At 34.4% G+C, this 22,070-nt stretch overlaps 1 protein-coding gene across 1 annotated transcript in view; it reads left to right on the forward strand.

Moving 5' to 3' along the window:
* HIVEP1 (HIVEP zinc finger 1) overlaps positions 1–22,070 on the forward strand; it is a 139,224-nt gene that overhangs the window by 67,774 nt on the left and 49,380 nt on the right. Inside the window, exon 4 of the mRNA XM_082662722.1 lies at positions 1,655–1,708. Coding sequence (XP_082518848.1) covers positions 1,655–1,708 — 54 coding nt within the window. The remainder of the gene's footprint in view (positions 1–1,654; positions 1,709–22,070) is intronic.

The raw sequence follows: 22,070 nt of genomic DNA on the forward strand, positions 1-22,070 counted from the left end.
ATGTACTTAGTACATTTTATTTTTTGAAAAAGTGGGCCTTGTCTTTTTGTTACTTGTGTTAATCCAGGTTTCACCCATACGTTTGGAATTCTCCTTTTGAAGTAAAAGTACTGCTAAGCGCAGGATCTACTTTCTGCATTTAATAAGGGTTTGTGTTTTTTTTTTTCAGTACTGTTTCCAATTTCACTCATCATTTCAGGAGAAATAACTAAAGTTTGTAAATGAGAAGAAATTGTATTATTTCCAAAGATAGTCTCTTCTCCCCTCAAATCTTATCCTGGGTCTGGTAATTAGCAGGAAGCAAATAGGACATTGCTGTGGGGAGTGCATTTGTCAGGATGAAGATTTAGTTACGATTAACCATTGCTTGTTTCCTTTATTCTGATGCTCCCCCCCCCCCGCCGCTGCCCTGATATGGCAGGATGGATGGATCAACATGCAATTGAAAGAAGTTTGATCAGTAAATCGAAGGTTCTGTGGATTTCTGGCTTTTCTGGAAAGGCTGATGGGGAAAAGGCAGATAGAACCAGAACTTCAAGGGCATATGGTGGGATCTGTGCCCTATTTAGTTGGGGAAGGATGCCATTTTGGAGGCTGCATCTTCCATGGCCAGTAGAGGGCATTTGGGGAGCTGCTGGTGGATGCTGGGAGGCATGAATGGCTGACATACCAATATTTTGAAAGCGTTTAAACTGTACGCCAAGGGACTATCTAAAATGTTGCATAATTATGGTTACTGTATTCATTTCAGTACAAAATAGTACCCTAGGAATTTTGTTACTTTTACCATTATAATTAGCACTTAGACCACTGTATTAAATTTGGAATTGGTTGCTGTCATAAATCATCAAATATATATCTCCTTATAAAATTTAAATTAATTGTTACCAAAGTAGAACATGTGCTTATTTACAAAATCTAATTGTGCTCAAAGCTCACATGGGAGACCTACAGGCTCTGGGCCCATGTGCCTCCCTCTCCCAACCACTCCTGAGGCAGCCGTCCCAGCTCTTCGTTAGTTATTGCTTCTTTCAAAACTGTGTGCATATATAGCACTTCTGTAGTCATTAGTTTTATCTGGTATCTCTTTAATGCAGTATTCCACCCTCACACTTCATTGATAACTATTCTGTAATCAAGGGTTGGCAAAAGTGATGGGTATTGTGTTGCTGCTCTTCAGCCCATCATTTCCTTTATTTTTCCATCCTTTCTTTTATCTCTTCCGTGTTTGGCTTAGGTCTGAGGCTATCTATGAACTTTGCTTAGACTTGTTTCTAAGCCAGTAGGCATTTGCTGTATCTCTCTAATAAAATCTGTGTGTCTTCATAAAGAAAGTATTATGTTTACATACTTTTATTACTCAGCTAAACATTTTTAAACTATGGTTCAGTATTTAAAATGCACTAATTACTTGCATTGTGGAAACAATTGGAAGTAGTCCCTGTGACTAAGACATAAAATTATAAGTATAATTTTTAAAAGGACTTTATTATTACTTTAACAGTTTACACATATTTGTTTCATAAATAATTCATTCAACAAATATTTATTACTATGCGTCAGGTACTGTTCATAAGTAATAATATTTGTTTTACTGTATTCTTATTTGTGTATGATGAATTGACTTATAATTTTTTGTTGCTGTTTTTCTTAGACAAAATTGAAGAAGCACAAAAAGAACTCAATGGGGCAGAAGTGTCAAAAAAAGGTAAATTAAAATCAACCCCAGTATAGGCTTTATTCTTGCAGAGATTCCTGTATAAATATCTTATTATCGCAGCCTCTCTAAATGAATCAGTGTAAACATATCCCAAAGTTAAAAATCACCTTAAACTGATTGATACCTAAAAGTCTATGGACTTTGCTTTGTGAAATGTTTTAACTGCATAGCATATTCTGTAACTGTTTCCCACATGTTACTATTTTGCTGGTGGGAATATGAAAGATGGTTGCAGCTTTTCTGAAAGTCCTGTTTGGGAGACTGTCCCATAGCAATCAAGTCACCAGTATAATGAGTACTGATGGTACTGTGTTCCCATATGTGTGTGCATATGTGTGTTCACGTGGTGCAGTATTCTTTGTGAAATGACAAAAACCTAAGACACCTAAAATAACCCAAATGTTAGTCATTGCCGGGAATAATTGCATCAATTGTAGTACCTTCATATTTGGGGATGTTATGCAGCTTTTAAAAAATGTTAATTATTTCAGTTGACTGTGGTGATTTGTTGCAATGGTGAGAGAAGGGGCAGAGGAAGGTGATTAACCTTTATTTATCTGGATTTTGTTCTTTCACTAGTTATAATGGGTAAATTTTGTGTAAAGAATAAAAAGCTTAAAAGCAAAAATCGGTTTTCATCACAGAAAGCATACTGATTATTTTCCCAGGTAATACGAAAAAATGCTTTCGATGTACAACAGCCTGTGGGAGGGGAGGAAGAAAGGAAGGTGGGTAGAGTTCCAACACTCCCTGTTAATGCGTAGAATTGAATAGAAGGATCTATGGTTCACCTTATGGCATTTAGATTTCATGATTTTTTAGTGCTTTATCCTTGTTGTATCTTCTAATTACAGTGGGATATTTTGGCAGAGTAATTTAGCTACGTAGGATTCCAATGGAAAGTCATTTTTTAAAATCTAGTTAGCTTCCTAACTAGGTATCATTAGTGGAAATAATTTCCGGTTGTCCAGCTTCTCTATCCCTTGGACCAGCCTGTGAAGTCTCCAGGGTTGTCTGGGGTTTGTCTGAGTAGTGACGCTGTGATGCGCGGACACCTTAAAGTGTCTTCCTTCTTTTTTCTCTCCCCTCACCCACCATGGGATCTCTGGGAGGCCCATATCAAATACGACCCTTTAATGACACTCTTGCAGAAACACAAGTCTAAGAAGAGCAGAGAAGTCACCACAGCCACACCGTTCCTTTGAAAGGTTGACTGAATATCCCTTCCCACATTGCTGAAATCATGAAGCATTTGAGACACTCAGGCTGTAAGAACCTAACAATTTAAAGTTCTTTGTCATGGTCAATCTTTTCCACATCTACTGATGGTTTAGAGCTGCTTCAGTTAGGGAAATAAATCTGTTCTTGTCTTCCTTTTCCCCCTCTTTCCTACCCCTGTGGCAAAGAGCTTTAAAAACCATGAACTAAATGTCTGATAGGAAGGGGGAAATGAAACAGAGGTTCTAGAAAAAGAAATTGGATAATGAAGTTGAAAATAGTCCAGTGGGCTGCATTTGGCAGGCTACACTTATTTAAGACCCAGGATGAATACCAAGTGAGCATTGTTCTGTGCAATTCACTGCCTAGAATTTCTACTCAGCTTTCAGTTTTACATACGCATTCTGGGCAAATTAAAAATAAAATAGTTTTCCTCCAAAATATAATTGAGGAGTAACATCAGTTTGTCTTTAACAACATGAGATAAAATTTTTGAGTAATAAACGTCTTGAGATTTCTCAGGTCTTTGCTTGCTAAGCTGTCTGTTTGGTGAAAGGAAATTCATTTATTCTTTCGAAGAATATACTTTAAAAATTTAGAGTTATTTATTTTTATTGATTGAGATAAGTCATATAGAATAGACCACTTTTTCACTATTTTTTCCAACATGCTTTTGGTTATTTCCCCTGACATTTTAACTTTTTCTACATCTGCCTTTTTTTCTACATTGCTCGTGTTTCTAAGGCTTCATCTCCATTGAAGATGCTGTGGTCCTTAACCTATTCAAGGTTCTTCCCGCTCCCCTTCTTTTTTTAACCATTAGGACAAGTAACTAATTTATCTTCAGAAGCATTTAGCATACCGGTAGGCTCTTAAGGAAAACAAACCTTGCTTATTGGTAGATTAAAAAAGATATCTTTCCTGTTTTCTAACATTTTAAGGAAGGATTCATCTGTTTAGTATAATACGGTGGCAAAGAAACTGACTTGGCTCATTATACACCAATAGGATAATGAAGTGCACTAAATTATGGTAATATTTTTTTTTATTCTTTCTCTCCGCTTATGAATGAAAGTCAGATGACTACAATGTGATTTACTTTGATTTTAACCAATTTGGGGATAAATATAGCATGCAGCATTCACACAGTTCTCTATAATGTCCTTATTTTCTTCCTTACGGCACTATTTACTTGGTCTAAACATTCACTGTGCTTGACACTATTTCTAAAATTATTGCACGAGATTTAAATAAAATAAATAGTGAATGTCACAGATGTAGTGATGAATATGTATGAAATAAACTGGGAAGAAATAAATAGATCAGTTAGGAAAGCTTTTATATGCTGTCTCATGAATAAACTTTAATTTTAATCCTTTGTTTTAAATTTTTATCACACAATATTTGACACATAAAATAATATATAAATAATATATATTATTACATATGTAATATGTAATATATATTATCACATATATCATATATTATTACATATATAATGTGTAATATTATATATTATCACGTACACTTAATATATAATACTTAGTATATGTAATATGCATTATTATAAATCATAAGAATAACATGGTAATCTTTGATTCCAAAACCCAATTTAAGAACTGGCACATTGCTAATATGTACTGTTGTATCAGCCTACATGCTAGTCTCCATTTCATCCCACTATCTGCTTGGTAGAGATATTTAAGTGTTCTTAAGTTTGCATCATCATTTTAGTGCTTCTTAAAAATAATTGTGTATTCTCAAACAATATCCTTTTTGGTTTTGTCTGAGTTTGAGCTTTAAAAATAAAATTATATTATTTGCAGTTGGAAAAATTTCATTATTTTTTATGGCTTAGTGGTATTCCATTCTGTGTGTATGTATTCCACATCTTCTTTATCCATTCATCTGTTGATGGACACATACCTTGGTAATTGTAAATGATGATGCTATGAACATTGGGGTACATGTATCTTTTCAAATTAGTGTTTTTGGTTTTTTGGATATATACCCAGGAGTGGAATTGCTGGGTCATATGGTAGTTCTATTTTCAGCTTTTTGAGAAACCTCTGTATTGTTTTCCACAGTGGCTGCACCATTTTACATTCCCACAACAGTGTACAAGGGTTCCCCTTTTTCCACATCTTCACCAATATTTGTTATTTGTGTTCTTTTTGATGATAGCCATCCTGATGGGTGTGAAGTGATACCTCATTGTGGTTTTGATGTGCATTTCCCTGATGATTAGTGATGTTTTCACGTGCCTGTTGGCCATCTGCATTTCCTCTTTGGGAAAATGTCTATTCAGTTCTTCTGCCCCAGTTTTTAATCAGGTTTTTTTTTTTTTTGATGTTGAGTTGTATGAGCTGTTTATGTATGCTGGATATTAATCCCTTATAGGTCACATCATTTGCAAATATTTTCTCCCATTCAGTTGGTTGTCTTTTCATTTTGTTGATGGTTTCCTTTGCTATGCAAAAGCTGTTAAGTTTAATTAGGTCCCATTTGCTTATTTTTACTTTTATTTCCTTTACTTTAGGAGATGGATCCAAAAAAAATACTGCTGTGATTTATGAAAAAAAGTGTTTTGCCTGTGTTTTCCTCTAGGAGTTTTGTAGTATCCAGTCTTACATTTAGGTCTTTAATCCATTCCGGGTTTATTTTTGTATATGGTATTAGAGAATGTTCTAATTTCACTCTTTTACATGTAGCTGTCCAGTTTTCTCAGCACCACTTATTGAAGAGACTGTCTTTTCTCCAGTGTATATTCTTGACTCCTTTGTCATAGATTAATTGACCAAGTCAATGTATTTAATAATATGAGATTATTCGAGTTTTCTTTTTTCTCTTCAATCAGATATTCTTCTTATAATTTATCCATTTTATTAACCATTCACATTTATTGGCAAAACGTCATTCATGGTATTCTCTTACTCTCTCTCATTGCTGCTGGACCTGTAGTTGTGTCTCCATTTTCTCACTGTTAATATTGTTCATTTGTGCCTTTTCTCTCTGTCTTGATTAGTCTTGCCAGAGGTTTGTCTGCTTCACTCCCCTTTTATTGTACCAACTTCTGAGTTTCTTGATATTTTCTTGTATCATACTTTCCCATTTCATTACATTTTTCTCTTTATTATCTTTTCCTCTTTTTTGAGCTTATTCTGTTATGAAATTTCTTAAGTTGGAAACTGGGCTTATTCATTTTTAAGTCTATTCTTTCCTGTTAGAATCATTTAAAGCTATTGATTTCCTTGTAGACCTTGCTTTAGCTGTATTAAATATGACTTCATGTTCGCTGCTTTCATTAATTTCTGTGCTGGTTTCTTTTTTCCCTCTCTTGATAGAATTTTTTTCCCTTGGGGATGGTTGGAGATTTTATTTTTTTGTTAGTGATTTCTGACTTAATTGCATTGTTATGTTAATTGATTTTTAAAACCAGTTTGTATTTCTAAAATAATTTACTCTCTGTTTCTGAATACAGTATAGTCAAAAGTTTCAGGGAATGTTCTATAAAAATGCTCCTAGAATTTATGTTAGAAATTTAGAATTCAGCATTTTACAGATAAATTCACCATTTTACAAAGATGGAAAAGCTGAAGTTGAAAACTGTTAAATAACCTTATCCCAGGGACTGCAACCAGAAAGTGGCATGAGGACTTCTCTAGTCTGTGTTATTCTAATATTATTCTGCATCATAACTGGATGAGAGCTGTATTCTAGTGATAGTTGAATCTGTAGTACAGTTAGTCCTGTTCTAAATTAAGCCGTTGAATAAAGAGATCACCTTTTAAAAGAATATTGTAATGATTCAGGAAAAAATAGGAGTCAAACAGTGGGTATAGGAAAAGGTGGAGATTTTAGGTCAGCTTGCACTGGGATTTTTTCATATTATTCTGTCTCAAACAGCAAAATCCTGAAATCACCACCATAATACCTATAGTTTCCTTTTAGAAGCCATCACTCTGAAATTATATACTCTAGCCACCAGAAAATTTTTATTTAAAAGATAATTTCAGTTAATCATCTATTTTACCATGTATATGAGACTAATGGGTCCTAAGGATATAAGCAGTTTATGGCTTAAGAAATACATTAAGGAATCTGTCCTGCTGAAATAACTCTGTGATATTCAGACCTGCTCCAAGGAGTCACTTGACAAGTAGGATTTTTGTTAACATAGGCATAATGAATGGCCTGGAATTACCCTCTTGTTATCTGGGGAAGCTTGAGGGAAGTTAGGTTCCTATGTAAAACTAGATTGAGTAATTCAGAAGTGAACGTGACAGACTAATGAGCAAAAAACTAGATTGTGAACTCTAATTAGTGGGTAAATATGAAAGCCAGAGTTTGCTCACCTACTTTCCTAAATTTTTTTAAGCTCCTTATAATATGAATAAGTTTGCAAGGAGTGAAAAACACTCCCATTTTTTTTCTTTTTTAAATAGCACATGTGATATTAAAAAAAAAGAAATGAAGTTTCATTTGGAATAGTATTTTATGTTAATAAGGTTATGCTTTAATGCCAGTGACATTCTCTTCCTTAAGAATTCTGCTAAGAATACTTAAGAAAATACAAGAGCATGTTCCTATAATTAGGGATGATGAAGTCCTTCCTAAGTGAGACTAAACTTTAGGTGGCATACTGGAAAAGTTGGACTGATTTTTATTAAATTAAAATGAATAATGTTAAGATAAAATTAAATATAAGATAAGATTAAAATGTTTTAAAACAGCCTGAGAGAAAGTATGTGCAATAAAACAAAACTTGGTTGGGTTACTTAAAATGTTATAAACTTGGAAAGGCATTAGCAATTTATAAAATGAAAGCTCACACGGATACAGTCAATGGAAGGGCTAGTGTAATATATTAGTGAGATGTCTGAACTATTGAATTTTTTAAAGGAACACAGTTTAATTATTTCAGTATTATAATAATGCTAGCTAGTTTATAAATTAATTACCAGGAAATAGTGTAATTAAATGAGCATTAATGGCTGTTTATTTTTTATTTTATTTTTATAACCTAACCAAAAGTATGATTAATCCCCAATATTTCTTATCTTCAATTGTGAGATGAATTCTGGTTAGTGGGAAAGACAGAGAGAGAGAGAGAGAGAGAGAGAAAGGGAGAGAGAGAGTAAGGGAGACAGAGAGAGAAAGTGTGTGTGTGTGTGTGTGTGTGTGTGTGTGTGTGTGTGTGTGTGGTTGTTTCCTTTTGGGTTTGTATCCTCTTACCCATTCTTTTATTTTTTTTTTTAAATACAACAGGTTCTTATTATCTATTTTATACATATTAGTGTATACATGTCCATCCCAATCTCCCAATTCAACCCACAGCTCCTCCCCCCTGCCACTTTCCCCCATTGGCATCTATACGTTTGTTCTCTACATCTGTGTCTCTGTTTCTGCCTTGCACACCAGTTCATCTGTACCATTTTTGTAGATTCCACATATATGCGTTAATATACGATATTTGTTTTTCTCTTTCTGACTTACTTCACTCTGTATGACAGTCTGTAGGTCCATCCACGTCTCTACAAATGATCCAATTTTGTTCCTTTTTATGGCTGACTAATATTCCATTGTATATATGTGCCACATCTTCTTTATCCATTCGTCTGTCGATGGGCATTTAGGTTGCTTCCATGACCTGGCTATTGTAAATAGTGCTGCAGTGAACACTGGGGATGCAGGTGTCTTTTTGAATTATGGTTTTCTCTGGTATATGCCCAGTAGTGGGATTGCTGGATCGTATGGTAATTCTATTTTTAGTTTTTTAAGGAATCTCCATACTGTTCTCCATGGTGGCTGTATCAATTTACATTCCCACCAACAGTGCAAGAGGGTTCCCTTTTCTTTACACCCTCTCCAGCATTTGTTGTTTGTAGATTTTTTGATGATGGCCATTCTGACCCGTGTAAGGTGATACCTCATTGTAGTTTTGATTGCATTTTTTTAATAATTAGTGATGTTGACCAGCTTTTCATGTGCCTCATGGACATCTGTATGCCTTCTTTGGAAAAATGTCTATTTAGGTCTTCTGCCCATTTTTGGATTGGGTTGTTTGTTTTTTTAATATTGAGCTGCATGAGTTGTTTATATAGTTTGGAGATTAATCCTTTGTCCATTGATTCGTTTGCAAATATTTTTTCCCATTCTGAGGGTTGTCTTTTTGTCTTGTTTGTACTTTCCTTTGCTGTACAAAAGCTTTTAAGTTTCATTAGGTCCCATTTGTTTATTTTTGTTTTTATTTCCATTACTCTAGGAGGTGGGTCAAAAAAGATCTTGCTGTGACTTATGTCAAAGAGTGTTCTTCCTATGTTTTCCTCTAAGAGTTTTATAGTGTCCGGTCATACATTTAGGTTTTTAACCCATTTTGAGTTTATTTTTGTGCATGGTGTTAGGGAGTGTTCTAATTTCATTGTTTTACATGCAGCTGTCCAGTTTTCTCAGCACCACTTATTGAAGAGACTGGCTTTCCTCCATTGTATATCCTTGCCTCTTTTGTCATAGATTAGTTGACCATAGGTGCATGGGTTTATCTCTGGGCTTTCTATCCTGTACCGTTGATCGATATTTCTGTTTTTGTGCCAGGACCATACTGTCTTGATTACTGTGGCTTTGTAGTATAGTCTGAAGTTAAGGAGTCTGATTCCTCCACCTCCTTTTTTTCCCCTCAAGACTGCTTTAGCTATTTGGGGTCTTTTGTGCCTCCATACAGATTTTAAGACTTTTTGTTCTAGTTCTGTAAAAAATGCCATTGGTAATTTGATAGGGATTGCATTGAATCTGTAGGTTGCTTTCAGTAGTATAGTCATTTTCACAATATTGATTCTTCCCATCCAAGAACATGGTATATCTCTCCATCTGTTTGTGTCATCTCTGATTTCTTTCATCAGTGTCTTATAGTTTTCTGAGTACAGATCTTTTACCTCCTTAGGTAGGTTTATTCCTAGGTATTTTATTCTTTTTGTTGCAATGGTGAATGGGATTGTTTCCTTAATTTCTCTTTCTGATCTTTCATTGTCAATGTATAGGAATGCAAAAGATTTTTGTGTATTAATTTTGTATTCTGCAACTTTACTAAATTCATTGATTAACTATAGTAGTTTTCTGGTGGCAACTTTAGGATTATCTATGTATAGTATCATGTCATCTGCAAACAGTGACAGTTTTACTTCTTCTTTTCCAATTTGTATTCCTTTTATGTCTTTTTCTTCTCTGATTGCCATGGCTAAAACTTCCAAAACTATGTTGAATAATAGTGGTGAGAGTGGACATCCTTGTCTTGTTCCTGATCTTAGAGGAAATGCTTTCATTTTTTCACCATTAAGCATGGTATTTCCTGTGGGTTTGTCGTATATGGCCTTTATTATGTTGAGGCAGTTTCCCTCTGTGCTCATTTTCTGGAGAGCTTTTATCATAAATGGGTGTTGAATTTTGTCAAAAGCTTTTTCTGCATCTGTTGAGATGATCATATGGTTTTTATCCTTCAATTTGTTAATACGGTGTATCACATTGATTGATTTGCATATATTTAAGAATCCTTGCATCCCTGAGATAAATCCCACTTGATCATTGTGTATGATCCTTTTGCTGTGTTGTTGGATTCTGTTTGCTAGTATTTTGTTGAGGATTTTTACATCTATATTCATCAGTTATATTGGTGTGTTATTTTCCTTTTTTGTAGTATCTTTGTGTTGTTTTGGTATCGGGGTGATGGTGGCCTTGTAGAATGAGTTTGGGAGTGTTGTTTCCTCTGCAGTTTTTTGGCAGAGTTTGGGAAGGATGGGTGTTAGCTCTTTCCTAAATGTTTGGTAGAATTGACCTGTGAAGCCATCTGGTCCTGGGCTTTTTATTGTTGGGAGATTTTTAATCACAGTTTCAATTTCATTACTTGTGATTGGCCCATTCATATTTTCTATTTCTTCCTGGTTTAGTCTTGGAAGAGTATACCTTTCTAAGAAAGTGTCCATTTCATCCAGGTTGTCCATTTTATTGGCATAGAGTTGCTTCTAGTAGTCTCTTATGATGCTTTGTATTTCTGCAGTGTCCGTTGTCAATTCTTTTTCATTTCTGATTTTATTGATTTCAGTCCTCTCCCTGTTCTTCTTGATGAGTCTGGCTAAAGGTTTATCAATTTTGTTTATCTTCTCAAAGAACCAGCTTTTAGTTTTATTGATCTTTCCTATTGTTTTCTTTGTTTCTATTTCATTTATTTCTGCTCTGATCTTTATGATTTCTTTCCTTCTACTAACTTTGGGTTTTCTTTGTTCTTCTTCCTCTAGTTCCTTTAGGTGTAAGGTTAGATTGTTTATTTGAGATTTTTCTTGTTTCTTGAGGTAGGATTTTATTGCTAAAAACTTCCCTCTTAGAACTGCTTTTGCTGCATCCCATAGGTTTTGGATCATCGTGGTTTCATTGTCATTTTTCTCTAGGTATTTTTTGATATCCTCTTTGGTTTCTTCAGTGATCTCTTGGTTACTTAGTAACGTATTGTTTAGCCTCCATGTGTTTGTGTTTTTTACGTTTTTTTCCCTGCAATTTATTTCTAATCTCATAGCGTTGTGGTCGGAAAAGATGCTTGATGTGATTTCAATTTTCTTAAATTTACTGAGGCTTGATTTGTGACCCAAGATGTAATTTATCCTGGAGAATGTTCCATGGACACTTGAGAAGAAAGTGTAATCTGCCATTTTCGGATGGAAGGTCCTAAAAATATCAATTAAATCTATCTGGTCTATTGTGTCATTTAAAGCTTGTGCTTCCTTATTAATTTTCTGTCTGGATGATTGGTGTAAGTGAGGTGTTAAAGTCCCCCACCCTTACTGTGTTACTGTTGATTTCCTCTTTTATAGCTGTTAGCAGTTGCCTTATGTATTGAGGTACTCCTGTGTTGGATACAGTCTATGCGTATAGATTTATAATTGTTATATCTTCTTCTTGACTTGATCCCTTGATCATTATGTAGTGTCCTTCCTTGTCTCTTGTAACATTCTTTATTTTAAAGTCTATTTTATCTGATATGAATATTGCTACTCCAGCTTTCTTTAGATTTCCATTTGCATGGAGTATCTTTTTCCATCCCCTCACTTTCAGTCTGTATGTGTCCCTAAGTCTGAAGTGGGTCTCTTGTAGACAGCATATATATGGATCTTGTTTTTGTATCCATTCAGCGAGCCTGTGCCTTTTGGTTGGAGCAATTAATCCATTCACATTCAAGGTAATTATCAATATATATGTTCCTGTTATCATTTTCTTAATTGTTTTGGGTGTTTTTTTTTTTTTTTTGGTCCCTTTCTTCTCTTAGGTTTCCCACTTAGAGAAGTTCCTTTAGCATTTGTTGTAGAGCTGGTTTGGTGGTGCTGAATTCTCTTAGCTTTTGCTTGTCTGTAAAGCTTTTGATTTCTCCATCGAATCTGAATGAGATCCTTTGCGGGTGGAGTAATCTTGGTTGTAGGTTCTTCCCTTTCATCACTTTAAATATATCGTGCCACTCCCTTCTGGCTTGTAGAGTTTCTGCTGAGAAATCAGCTGTTAACCTTATGGGAGTTCCCTTGTATGTTATTTGTCATTTTTCCCTTGTTGCTTTTAATATTTTTTCTTTGTCTTTAATTTTTGTCAGTTTGATTACTGTGTGTCTCAGAGTGTTTCTCCTTGGGTGTATCCTGCCTGGGACTCTGTGCTTCCTGGACTTGGGTGGCTATTACCTTTCCCATGTTAGGGAAGTTTTTGACTATAATCTCTTCAAATATTTTCTCAGGTCCTTTCTCTCTGTCTTCTCCTTCTAGGACTCCTATAATGCAAATGTTTTTGCATTTAATGTTGTCCCATAGGTCTCTTAGGCTGTCTTCATATCTTTTTATTCTTTTTTCTTTATTCTGTTTTGCCACAGTGAATTTCACCATTCTGTCTTCAAGGTCACTTATCCGTTCTTCTGTGTCAGTTATTCTGCTATTGATTCCCTCTAGTATATTTTTCATTTCAGTTTTTGTATTGTTCATCTCTGTTTGTTTGTTCTTTAATTCTTCTAGGTCTTTGTTCTTTAATTCTTCCAGGTCTTTGTTAAACATTTCTTGCATCTTCTTGATCTTTGCCTCCATTCTTTTTCCGAGGTCCTGGATCATCTTCACTATCGTTATTCTGAATTCTTTTTCTGGAAGGTTGCCTATCTGCACTAAATTTAGTTGTTTTTCTCGGTTTTTATCTTGTTCCTTCATCTGGTACATAGTCCTCTGCCTTTTCATTTTGTCTATCTTTCTGTGAATGTGGTTTTCATTCCACAGCCTACAGAATTCTAGTTCTTCTTGCTTCTGTTGGCTGCTCTCTTCTGGATGAGGCTATCTAAGAGGCTTGTGCAAGCTTCCTAATGGGAGGGACTGGTGGTCGGTAGAGCTCAATGGCTGTTTATTTTAAATAAATATATTTATAAATTCTACTTTTTAATATTAAATGCTCAAAAAATCATCATGTTTTCCTTGTAAAGTTGTTATTAGTTCATTCTTTTATTCAGTAATTTTTTATTATGCATCATCCATTCTTTTTAGCCCTAGGAAATAGATAGGAAAGAAAAAGTCTGTACCTTAACGGAAGCTGTTTAACTCAGCTCTTGCCCAAATTATCATAAAATCTGAATTGGTAGAATCAAAATTCATGAGGTTTTCTGTAGTCTGGCAGCAGTGCCTAACTAATTTCCCTTGGGAAAACAGGAACAGATTTTCTGTTTTTTAGAAAAAAAAGTCATCTCTTTTTTCTTCTCATGCTATATTACTTGGAATTTCAAATTTAAATATTCAGGTCTCCTGAAGTGTTCTTTTTTAGTGTAATAGGCAATGCTAATGGCTCACATAACAGGAAAATTAGTATTATTTTAATTATTTGTGCCATGTATATGAGTTAAAGGTATCATATGTCAATGCTGTCAGTATTTCGAGATTTAAAAATACTAAATCCCAAGAGATCATTGCTTTGCAACTAGACTGGTGCCGGCTTTATGGAAGATGATCTGCATAATGATAAACAAAGCACCTTTTAGTACATTTATGTAAAATAAATGTCTGTAAGTATTCTGTTCACGGTTTTTAAATGCAAAACGTAAAACTTTGCTTCCTACAAATTATGAGAGGCAAAAACCCTCAGTATATTTCCTATGAATCTTACTGATTACACTCTATGGTGTAATCATTTATTAAATTAGAGGCTAAAATAGTTAGCAAGATTAACTGTTATAGAATTCATTGAAAGGCTTGCATTCTTTTACAGTTTCATAGCCTATTCTGTTGACTTCAAAATGCTATTGATTGTAAGATGCAACGTGATTTCATGCACCATTTAGGAATGGAAAAAGTCACTGCCAGTTAAGTCAGGACACAGCGCCTCTATAATTGATTGGAAGGTGACCCAGGGTTTCAGGGAGATTAAAATGTTCAAAACGCATTTGTTTAAGATTCTATAAAGTGTGTGTTTATGTCCACTGCTTCATTTTTTCACAAGAGAGGTATGAAATAGTTCAGATTATGATGTATGGATTTGAGCTGCTTTGAGGACAGCATCTCTCAGGACTGTGGAAACCAAAGAAATGGGTCTCATTCTGTTGGTTCACTTGGGGATTCATGGAAGAATGATAAGGAAAAAAGCCCAGATTATGTTTAATTTGCCATCTTCACTTTCTTAGATAATTGACCTCATGCATATGCCTCTATTATTTTTTATATGAATCGTGTTGCAGACTGACTTAAAAGGATAATGTGTGTATTGCTGTTGATTTATTTAAGCTTTTCTCCAGCTTTGCTTCTGTATCCTATGTATGGGGCAAAAGAAAGAAAAAAAAAGAGAGGCGGGTTCAGATGTTTATTGCCTACATGGAGACTTGTTCTTTTTTCTCATGTTTAGTCAGATCAGAGAAAGCAGTACACATGTTGCGTGGAAGTCAGGGATATAATTCTGGGGAAGAAAGAATAGAAAATAAAAGCAATGGGAAGGCAGAATCAGTTGAAGATAGGTAAACGATTGTGTGAAATTCTAGAAAATAAATCTTAAAAAAATTGAAAGCAAACAGCTGTGGAAACAACAAAGTACCATTTCACCCAAACAGGGCATTCTTTTGCTACTGTTTCAGTATTCAGAGTGTGTTTTGTTGGGCTATGCTATATATAAGAAGAATATCAAATTTTAAGGATGATAATTTAGAATTTTGCACTAACCACCAAGCATGGGATACAATAGTAGCTATTTCATTCAAGAAAAGATTTGGAAGAAGAAAATGAGACTCTCTTGATGAGTGAGAAAAGGCAGGAAGAGGACTGAAGAAAATTTAAATGAGAGCAAATGTATATAGTAACGTGTGCCTAGTTGGATGTTTAGCTAATGTGGAAAGGATTTGACAGATTGTATTGGAAGTACAGCTCTGCAAGGGAACCAAGAATGGGGGTGTTGCTATGGGTGTTTATTTCTTGAAGCCCACCACCTAGCATGAAGTTAGCCACTTAGTAACTGTTGACAAACCTCTTTAATGGCTTCCTGTGTCTCTTCAGTGTGAAGACAAGACAAAGCTCCCTAACACAGCCTATGAGATCTCATCCCTTAAGCTCTTCCCCTCACCGCTGCCACACAAGTGTCCTCATGAATGCTGTAGTTCAGTTTGCCCAACATCATATACTGGCACCTTCTATGGCTCCTAGTGCATACAGTAGGCATTTGGCAAATATTTATTAATAAATGAAGATGGATGGCTGGGTGGGTGGATGGAGGTGTGGTACGGATGGATTCCTTTACACAGCAGGCATGGCTTTTAAACAATATATACTTTTACTTTCTTCTGTTTTCGAAGTGTGTTTAAATCAATATATTTTATTTCTCCTGCTGTAATCTAGACTGCATATCTGAAGTAAATTGTTTGATTATATCAAATTATCTCCAAAATTTAATCTATATAATTTAATTGTATATAGCTGCAGTGATATATAAAGATCATTTCTGTATGTCTCTCTAACAAAAATAAAAGCTTCATTCTTTAGTCTTTAGTAGAGACTGTGGACATCTAGTACAAATGAATCCTTTCTTTTGATTTTTCTGAACACTGAGATTAAGACTACTCTTGGTGTAGTTTATAATGTTTATATAACATTTTAGTTAACCTGGTGGGAAGTTGTGATGTTCTGAAGAATTGAGGAACTTTCTTAGAAAAATCACCAAGGTTTTTAGAATCTTTCTCAATGAAAACGAAGCAAAAGGATATGAATTTGTATTACTCTTTGGTCAGGGAAGTATGATTGTTATTTTGTAAACTTATTGTTTGAACCAAAGTCTGAATCAGCTTTCTACCAGGTAATCTTTTTAAACCTGCAGAAATATATCAGAATATTTGGTTTTTATTAGTGTCAGCTATCTTGTTGGCAACATTCACATTTTTATCTTTTGTTTCAACTCACTATTTTCATACAAACCATATTATAAGACATTAGAACAAGTTATAAAAATAGAAAATATACTTATTTTGTAACACCTCATCTCGATTGTTGTCAATTTTCTATTACCTTCTTTGCTAACTTGGCTAGAACATAGCCAAAGAGGACCTGTTTTGAAGTACAAGGTTGTTCTTACCATTTTTTCTGAGGTGCTCCTTAAAAGTCAGGTTGAAAGTGCTTATCAAAATGGCAAATAAGAAGGTTCAAATAACAAATGCTGTAAGTATGCACTTGCTCTCCTTCTCTTAGTGGTATCTTTAAAAGACAGAGTTATGTCAAGTAAAAATTATATCATAGTATTGTTGGAGTGTAATGTTTATGGATATGATATGTATAACAATAATTCCACAGAAATAGGGAGAAAGAGACAGGAGGTATATAGTTGTAATGTTTCCATGTCTCACTGGAATTAAGTTAGATAAGTTAAAATGTAAGGTAAGCGCTGAAGCACTACAAAGGAAATAACTCAAAAAAATAGTGAAAAAAAATCATTGAAGAAATTAAAATGTTATATTAGAAAATACCACCTAATGTAACATAAAGCAGTAAAGCAGAAATGTAGGAACAAAAGAGATACAACATGTATTAAAAACAAAAAGTAACGTGGCAGAGATAAATACAGCTATGTCAATAATAACATTACATGTGAATGGATTAAACAGTCCAGTCGAAAGGCAGAGATTGTCAGACTGGATAAAAAAACAAGATCCAGCTATATACTGTCTATGCTGAGACAAACTTTAGATTCAAAGACACAACTATCAATAGATTGAAAAAGACCAATAGATTGAAAGTAAAAGGATGGAAAAACCAGTAGATTGAAAGTAAAAGGATGGAAAAAGATATGTCATGTAAATGGTAAGCTTAAGAAAGCTGAAATAGCTATACTAATATCAGACAAAAGAGACTTTAAATTTTAAAATGTTACTAGAGATAAACAGGGGCATTTTGTAATGATAAAAGTATCACTCCATCAGGAAGACACAACAGTTATAAACATAACAGAGCCCCAAAATATATGAGATAAAACTGACAGAAACGAAGGGAGAAATAGACAATTCAATAGGGTAGTTGGAGACTTCAATACTCTACTTTCAATAATGGATGGAACAACTAGGCAGAAGGTCAACAAGGAAATAAAAGACTTGAACAACACAATAAACCAGCAGCCCTAACAGACATCCATAGAGCATTCCATCCAACATCAGCAGAGTACACATTCTTCCCCAGTGTACATGACACATTCTCTGGGATAGACCATAACCTAGACCATAAAAATTTTTATCAGTAAGTTTAAGAGGAATGACATAATATAAAGTTTGTTTTCTGACCACAATGGAATGAAATTAGAAATCAGTAACAAAAATTGTACTTATCTGAAAATGTCCTTCTGATGCTATGGTAGTCAGTAGAGTAAAACTTTTATGTGCAGATGATTCAAAGATTTTCAAAAGAAGTAGACTGAACATTGCTATGAAATTGATAAAAGGGATTCTACATTAGATTCTCTGTCTACACATGAGGAAGCTAACACAGATAAAGCCCACTGGAAATACTTTCTTTGAAACAAAAATACAGCTTGCTTTAACAATTTTTTTAAAGACTACAATTGCTCCAAAAGAACATAGAGTTGTTCTAAAGCATTTCCTTAAGTAATGTAGCAAGAAGGGGATTATTTGGTTCTACACTCCAGAGAAATATATTTGGAACTCTCTCATCTCTTTTCTTTTGAGTAAGATAGAGTCAGAACATCTTAGCTGCTGAAACTTTTAGCAGAAAAATAAACTTGTGACCCAATTTGGTTATCTTGGGTCTTAAGGATATACTACTGAAGAGATATAATTTCTTAAGGATATACTACTGAAAGAGATATAATTTTATTTTTCTACGTTGATTTAATATTCTTTATTTTAATGGTATTCAGTTTATTTCAAATAATAATTCTTATTTTATATTCTAATACATGGAACATATTAGAATAATGTAAGCTCTTTTATAAACTAAGACATCAAACAAAATATATGTTTATGATTTTTTATTAGAAGAGTATTAAAATTTAGTTTCACTGAAGCTAAAATACACGTGTTAATCAGTATTATTCAGTATTCAGTTTGGTATTATAGAAAATGAATGCGAAAATACTGGTTTACGTATTGTGTTCTAGTATCACAATTCAACCGATGATGATGATATAATAATAATAATGGTAATAATAATATCATCAACAATAGCAATATTAATGAGCTAAAAGTGAAGTTCTGGACACCACACCATGCTTTCTACATGTATTATCTCAAAAAATCCTCACAACCCTATGAGGTGCCATTATGTGCGTTTTACAAATGAAGAAGCACAGTGACAGAGCTTCCCTAAGGTCACATAGCTAGTAAGTGGTCAAGCCAGGACTTAAAACCAGGCTTTCTTCTATCCAAAGTCCACCGGGGACATATTTGCATAATGATGGTTTGGTGAAAGAACAAGCAGCGGTGATCACTGGGTACAAGAGAAGGATGGATCTAGGATAATTTCTGGCTTTGGAATGGCTGTGCCATGCACTGAGATTGGCCTGTAATGTTAAATCTGTTTTGATGTGTCAGGACTTAATTGATTGTGTTGGGTGGTTTTCCTTATGTTTAATATGAAAGTTTACTGTAACTTACTTGAAAGTTGAATGTTTGCAAAGGAAGAAGAGCATGTATATGTCTTCAGTAGGTGTATTGTTATTTTCTTCCTTAATTAGAGGCTTGTTCAAGCTTGTGCCTTCTTGGGTCGATTGCATTTATAACTTCTTATATTCTATATGTTATACAAGTATCCAAATATTTTAAGATGGAGTATAACCTTCTCTTATAATTTTAAATAGTTTTTTTCTGTTATGTCCTACCCTTTTTCATTTCTTTTTAAAAAATGTATTTTATTTATTTTATTATTTTTTTATGGCCGCACTGCACGGCATACGGGATCTTAGTTCCCTGACCAGGGATCAAACCCACACCCCCTGCAGTGGAAGCACAGAATCTTAACCACTGGACCACCAGGGAAGTCCCCCTTTTTCCTTTCTGAGAACATTTATTATTGATTAGATTGATTTTTTAAATAAATATATTTATTTTATTTATTTTTGGCCACGTTGGGTCTTCATTTCTGCACACGGGCTTTCTCTAGTGGTGAGCAGGGACTACTCTTTATTGCAGTGCACAGGCTTCTCATTGCGGTGGCTTCTCTTGTTGTGGAGCACGGCCTCTAGGTGTGCAGGCTTCAGTAGTTGTGGCACGTGGGCTCAGTAGTTGTGGATCGCAGGCTCTAGAGCACAGGCTCAGTAGTTGTGGCGCACGGGCTTAGTTGCTCTGCGGCATGTGGGGTCTTCCTGGACCAGGGCTCCAACCCACGTCCCCCTACATTGGCAGGGGATTCTTAACCACTGCACCACCAGGGAAGCCCTGATTTTTTATTTAATTAAAATTTTCAAACATAGTTGTTACTTATTCTATTTTAAAATTTTTCAATTTGATTTATCTCTGATTTTATTTTTGTTTTTATTTTTTATTCCTACAGTCAAAATTCTTTCTTTGAAATTATATTGACTGCTTAAGAAATTTTCTTTTATATATAAAAAAGTTCTGCAGATTTATTTGCCTTTGAATGATTACTAACACAAATATTTGAGTACCTATTTTGTCTCTATCTGCTAGGTTTTGGTCTATATTTTAAATTATTGTTAAATAAGCAGTTATTTGTTGGGTTCTTAATTTGCTCACTACCTGCTTTGGGGTTGAGTATTTCATTACACATTTATTTGTATGTGAACAATACCCGTGCATGATGAATTTAAAAGTACAGAACTCCAGGTGACAGAGGTGTGCCATCTCTATACTCCGATCCCATAGTGTTTTAATTTTTTGAAACTTAACGAAATTTTTATTTTAACAAAGATTTTGTAACGTATAAAATTTAGTATGTCTTTATTCTCCTACATTTTCCTTTTCTGTTAAAACCTATATTCTTTTTCTGTTTCCTGATTTTTTTTTTTTTGCTACATCATAACCTGTTAATGGTGAATTCAGATTCCCTCCCTCACCCCATAATTATTTTTCTATTTCTTATGAACAGTTCTTTAAAATGTATTCTGTTGCCTATTTGTTATGCTGTAAAAGTTTAATGTTGTATCTTGCATTGTGTAAACCCTTGACTAAATGATTCTTGTTGTTACTTTGGAGGAGTTGATCTCAAATTCCACTTATATCCCATTCCTGCTTTTCTTTTCAGGGCTGAGGTTCTTGTTCAGAGTTGCTGCTATGTTCTGATTGTTTTGTAGTGTATTTCCCCCATTAGGAATATTGTCAAAGCTCTGAATCTATTTTGGTTAGTAAAACTAAACTTATTCTTCACTCAGTGCTGCAAGAACACTGACCTTCCTCTCCATGTGCCTTTAGTGAAGCATGGTGATGCTCTGAGAGGCTGCTGTTGTGTCAGATACTGGCTCCAAGCTTTTGGGGCTCTGCATCCACAGCATTTGTTCCTTCCTCTCTTATGGGTGTGTCCATTTACTCTGCTTTTGACTTACATGCTATTATTATCATGTATTTGAATTCCACATATATCTTTTATTACTTTTATGCAGTTGCTATTCATCTTCATTTTTCACACTCATTAATCACTTTGGGACCATTTCGTCTTACATCTCTAGTTTCCCATGTGGGATAATTTTATTTTATATGAAGAATTGTCTTTAGTTTTCCATTAGTGCAGGTCTGTTGTGACATTTCAGATGAAAAATTATTTCAAGTATCATTTATTAGAAAATGTCTATTTCTTTTTCATTCTTGAAAAATACTTTTTCTGAGTACAGAAGCATAGGATTCTAGCTTGGCAGTTTATTTCCCTGAGTACATTGTTGCTGTTGAGTTGACACGTGTGAGCCTAATTATTGCTTGTTTGAAGGTAATCTGTCTTTATAATTAAATTTTCTGTTACTGGTAAGGCTTTTGGCCTCGTCTCTGACTTTTGCAGCTTCATAGTGATGTGCTGCATAGGTGTGATTTCTCTGTGTTTATCTTGCCTATGGTTTATAGTACTCTCAAATCTGTAGATTCATGTGTTTCATTAGTTTTTGAAAATTTTTAGACCTTATCTGCTCAAATATTACTTCTGCCCAATTATTTATCTCCTCACCTTCTGAGATTTCATTTCCAGCCTTTGCAATTTATCCTCTTTGTTTTAGATCTAGCTCCTGAATTTTGCATTCCTTTGTCTCCTAGCATTGAGTTGGCCAAAAAGTTCATTTGGGTTTTTCCATAATATGTTATGGAAAAACCCAAACGAACTTTTTGGCCAACCCAATACTTTATTCCGTGTTGTTTCTTTTGACTTCCGTCTCAGTTTCCCATTGTTTTCAGCTGTTACGTTCTGAACTTAAATCCCTCCAGTGAGGTCTAAATTTGATTGTATTTTTTCAGTTCTGTAATTTATATTTGGCTTTTCAAATATGTTGTCTCTCTTTTCATACTTCTCAGTTCTCCTCTGGAATTTTCAGTATGCTTGTCCTTGAACAAAATAAGCACGTCTATTTTTAAGTCTCTATATCAATTCCAATATATTGAACCCCTGTCAATTTATTTGTAATGTTGGTTGTTTCATGTTGAATTCTCTTCTCAGGTGCCTGGTTA

The sequence above is a fragment of the Grampus griseus genome (genome assembly GCF_964374135.1).
Source record: "Grampus griseus genome assembly, chromosome: 10".
NCBI lineage: Eukaryota > Metazoa > Chordata > Mammalia > Artiodactyla > Delphinidae > Grampus > Grampus griseus.